The sequence below is a fragment of the Theobroma umbraticum genome, unplaced genomic scaffold (assembly GCF_002168275.2).
Source record: "Theobroma umbraticum cultivar Fairchild unplaced genomic scaffold, ASM216827v3 scaffold_81.0, whole genome shotgun sequence".
NCBI lineage: Eukaryota > Viridiplantae > Streptophyta > Magnoliopsida > Malvales > Malvaceae > Theobroma > Theobroma umbraticum.
This window is the reverse complement of record NW_018397268.1, coordinates 5281981-5285925: the sequence shown is the minus strand read 5'-3', so window position 1 is coordinate 5285925 and position 3945 is coordinate 5281981. Positions and strand designations below refer to the sequence as shown.

General features: G+C 34.9%; 1 protein-coding gene across 1 annotated transcript; it reads right to left on the bottom strand.

The window, feature by feature from the left end:
• Positions 1-746: 746 nt before the first annotated feature.
• On the bottom strand, positions 747-2944 carry LOC110425339 (cytochrome P450 714C2-like). Its single transcript, XM_021440228.2, has 5 exons — positions 2595-2944; positions 2286-2512; positions 1926-2173; positions 1444-1798; positions 747-1370 (listed from the first exon to the last, which is right to left on the bottom strand). Exons 1-5 carry the CDS (start codon positions 2887-2889, stop codon positions 945-947), a joined length of 1551 nt encoding a protein of 516 aa, XP_021295903.1. The 5' UTR covers positions 2890-2944; the 3' UTR covers positions 747-944.
• Positions 2945-3945: the final 1001 nt, after the last annotated feature.

Below are 3945 nucleotides of genomic sequence, written 5' to 3'. Positions count from 1 at the left end.
TAGATTCAGAACAAAATGGAAAGTCTACACGCCCTAAAGTACAAAACCCGAACAGACATTCAAATAAAATTAGTAGAGAATTGAGATGGCTTACCTTGGTTTTATAACGTCAGTATTAAATTGTTGATGTGTTAATTTGATTGAAAATGGATATTATGATTTTAAATTTTAAAATTTTGTTTGAAAGAGGAAAGAATAAGTTTATTAATTAGTCATTGTATTTTATATAAAATCAATTAATTAAAAGTCAAGCATTTCAAGTCATAATTTAAGTTAAGTATAGTTTTTAGAAATATTTTGCATTTCAAATTACCTCGAGTTTGATGATTTCATATTTGAATCATCTTGAGTTCATGTCGTTTGAGATTTAATTGTTTTAAGACAGTGTATTTGAGTTTTGTATCATTAACTTTATCAATCAAATCGGATTGAATTAGGCTCGGTACCAAACTAGTTTTATACTGATCAAGTTCAAATTAATAAATGACAAATACGTAAACTGCACAACTTGATTTAAACAATTATTGCATTAAATTTTTACTCGCCATTTTCTTGTGTACTTCATGTATGCCTTGGCTTTTAAGAGATTGAATATGTTAATTATTCAATTTTTTTTTAAAAAAATCTATTCATAATAAATAGAGAGAGCATGGGAAACTTAAAACTTAATTAATATGAGATAAAACTACTCCATGGGATAATAAGTACAAATAAATGTTATGCCTAACAAATTAATGTTATCAAGTACCACCCCATTAATTTTTTTTTTTAATTTTGTAAATAAATGTTATGCCTAATAGTTTCAATAAAAGAAAATTTTTTCGGCTGAATAAGATGTTATGTCTGCAAAGAACCTTTATTACTTCTGGAATACCAAATTTGAATTGTGAAATCAATTCATTGATATTCAACAAAAAAAGTACAAAATAGTATACAGCAGTGAGCTAGAGCTTCCTGACCAGGAGATCCACTCCATACTGTGGCTCCATAATCAAATTCATAGCTGGAGAATGTCTATATCTTGGTGAGAGAGAGAAGCTGAAGTTTGAGAGTAAAAGAGAAAGAAGTATCTTGAGCTCTGCCATGGCAAAATACTGTCCCAAACAAATATGTGATCCAGTACCAAACGGCATATATACATGAGGATACTTACATGCCCCAGTAACTCCGTTGGCAAATCTTTCAGGGTTGAATTTATCAGCATCAGGCCCCCATACGTTAGGATCTTTGTGAAGTGTCACTATCAATATCCAAAGATTAACTCCTTTGGGCACATTTATATTCCCTAGTTTGATGTCCTCGAGTGCTTCACGAGTCATGAGAGGGACCGGAGGATAGAGCCGAAGTACCTCATTAATCACCATAGTTAGCTGGCAATGCAAATCAAAATTACACTTTGTGCTGGCATTAATATATACAAGTCCAGGATTATTGTGCACTTACTGTCTTCATCTTGAGGAGCATGTCGGCATTTGGTAATTCACCCCTATAAATGTCAAGAATTTCTTCACGAACTTTTTCTTGCCACTCTGGATATAAGGCCAATAGCATCAATGTCCATGTTGCTGTCACTGCAGAGGTCTCGTACCCTGCCAAGTATATGTTCTTGCAATTATCAACAATGAAGCGATTTGTTGCATCTTGGCCTGAATCACTGCTTTTAGCACCTTCAAGGATCATTTGTAAGAGGTCCCTTTCTGATGTTCCTTCCTTTCTTTCCTTCACAACCTTCAAGATTATGGTGCGGATTTCTTTCTCTAATCTCCACGTTTCCCTATTGATCTTGATAGGAAGATATCTGAAAATTTCAAATTCAATCATGACCATCAATTTCCCCGAACCGATTTTTTCATGATATTTTCTTTCGAAATGGTTCAAGTCAGGAATTGGGAGAAAAAATAAAAACAAGAAACAAAAAATTGAACCTCATTCCAGGAATTGACAGATACAAAACTCTTGCAGGCATGTAATCTATTAGAGCTCTAATTTTCAAGAAAATCTCTTCCCCTTTGGAGTAATTGCTCCCGAAGCAAGCTCTTGAGATAACATCACCGGAAAAACTTCTCATATAATCGTCAATCTTTATGTCTGCGACTCCACCTTCACTGTCAATCTTGCTATTCCATAAGTTTACGATCTCAATTGAGGACTCCACCATTAATTTCACCATACCCTGCAGATGTTAATAGAGTTGTTAACAGTTGAAACAGGGTCTGCTATTTCAACTTTTCAAGTGGATGGATATTAGGTTGAATACAATCGGATTTGCATTAATGGAAGCATACCTTGACCCTTTCCATGTAGAATTCAGGAGCAAGGATTCTCCTTTGGTATGCCCATAGAGCTCCATTTGAAGCTACTATGCCTTGTCCTACCAACGGTCCAATCGCCTTTTGTTGATAGGAAGGCCTTCCTAAATCCAATGAAGTGCTTATGCTTATTTCCTTCAGTAGATCTGGGTTGCTTATGTGCAAAATCTGCGCGTTTCCTAGTGAAAACATGAAAGTTGAACCTGGAATCAAGAACATATCAGAGCCTAGTCAACTTTTTAATCGATAGGCTTAAACCTTAATGCTAAACTGCAAAGTTTATACCGTATTGTTCTCTCCATTTATCGAAGTATGGAAACACCAGGGAAGAACAATTGTGGGTTATCACTTGTTCTCCTTCTTCCAGTGACTTAGACGCCTTGAATCGTGTCTTCTTTACATCCCGGAGATTTCCAAGCAGGATGGACGATGGAGGACTCTGAATTCCTTGCTTTTGTAGCCTAGAACGAATCCTTCCAGGCTTCAATATAAGAGCATCAAACAGGCGTATGATTATAGTAAAGAACCCAAGCAATAGACTTGTCACCCAGACCTTGACAAGAACTGATTGCATCTCCATGAAATGTAGTGATTTTCCCTTTTCTCTGTGTCCTACCGTGGTGGTGCGGATTATAGAAATCGTTTGGTCATTCTAAAAGGAAATATGAAAAGAATTTAATTCATTAAATAAGGAAACAAAAAAGTTTCCGCCAGCCATATTTAATAATTTTAATTTGTCGTTGTGGAGTGTTGAGGGCATCTTTGACATCATAAGTTTGTGGTGTGTTGATCTTTGACAAAATCAATATTTCATAAACAAACACTAATAAAAATAATAATTTTATCGATGAAAAAGTCCATTGGTAAATGTGTGCATTTTGTTGGTAATGTCAATTATTAATAAAAAATTTTATTAGTAATTGTTGGAATGAGCCCTGCAACCAATTACAATTAGTTAAGGCTTGATTTCAATCATGTAATAATATTATTCATATTGAATGATTAAAGATTTTCCTTCATCAATAGGACATCAATTATAACAAGTTATAAAGCCTAATTGGATGAAGGCTATGAGATTAATATGCCTTGCAAGGACATTATAATGTGTTGCAGTTATGAGATTTTTATGCATCAAAGCGTAATCTCAAAAAATGTTTCTGCGTATCATTGAGACTGGACATCAATGATGCCTAGAGACTGGTATATTCTATGTTCCTTACTTGAGAAGTAAGCAACCGATCTCATAAGTTGAAGTATAGAGATACTTAGAACAAAAATGTAGGTGCTTACCCAGGAAAGCAAGTTCATTGAACATGACCCGCCGTGAGAAGTACATTTAGTATTTCACTCAAGTGTCTATGCAATACTTATCATGTGTCATTTTTGTAAATACTCCCTAGACTTGAGACACCGGGTTATCTTATGTGTGGAGTGCTATGCTTTGATTTTATTTTTACGGTTGCCTAACCAAAGATGCCAAAATGGGATGCTTTTGGGTATAGCATGAAGCATGTCAAGGTAAATGAGTGGTCAAGATAGGAATCATCACTCCAATTGATGCAGGGGACATATCCTAATTGTTCTTCGTTGATATTAGCTTATTGAAGTCCTTGGCCAAGGCGACTTGAAGATTATG

Coding starts and splice junctions, on each gene's coding strand:
- LOC110425339 (XM_021440228.2), bottom strand. CDS start 2,889: ATGGAGATGCAATCAGTTCTTGTCAAGGTCTGGGTGACAAGTCTATTG. Junction 2,513..2,594: donor TAAATGGAGAGAACAATACG/GTATAAACTTTG, acceptor TCTTGATTCCAG/GTTCAACTTTCATGTTTTCA. Junction 1,371..1,443: donor TGCTCCTCAAGATGAAGACA/GTAAGTGCACAA, acceptor TTGCATTGCCAG/CTAACTATGGTGATTAATGA.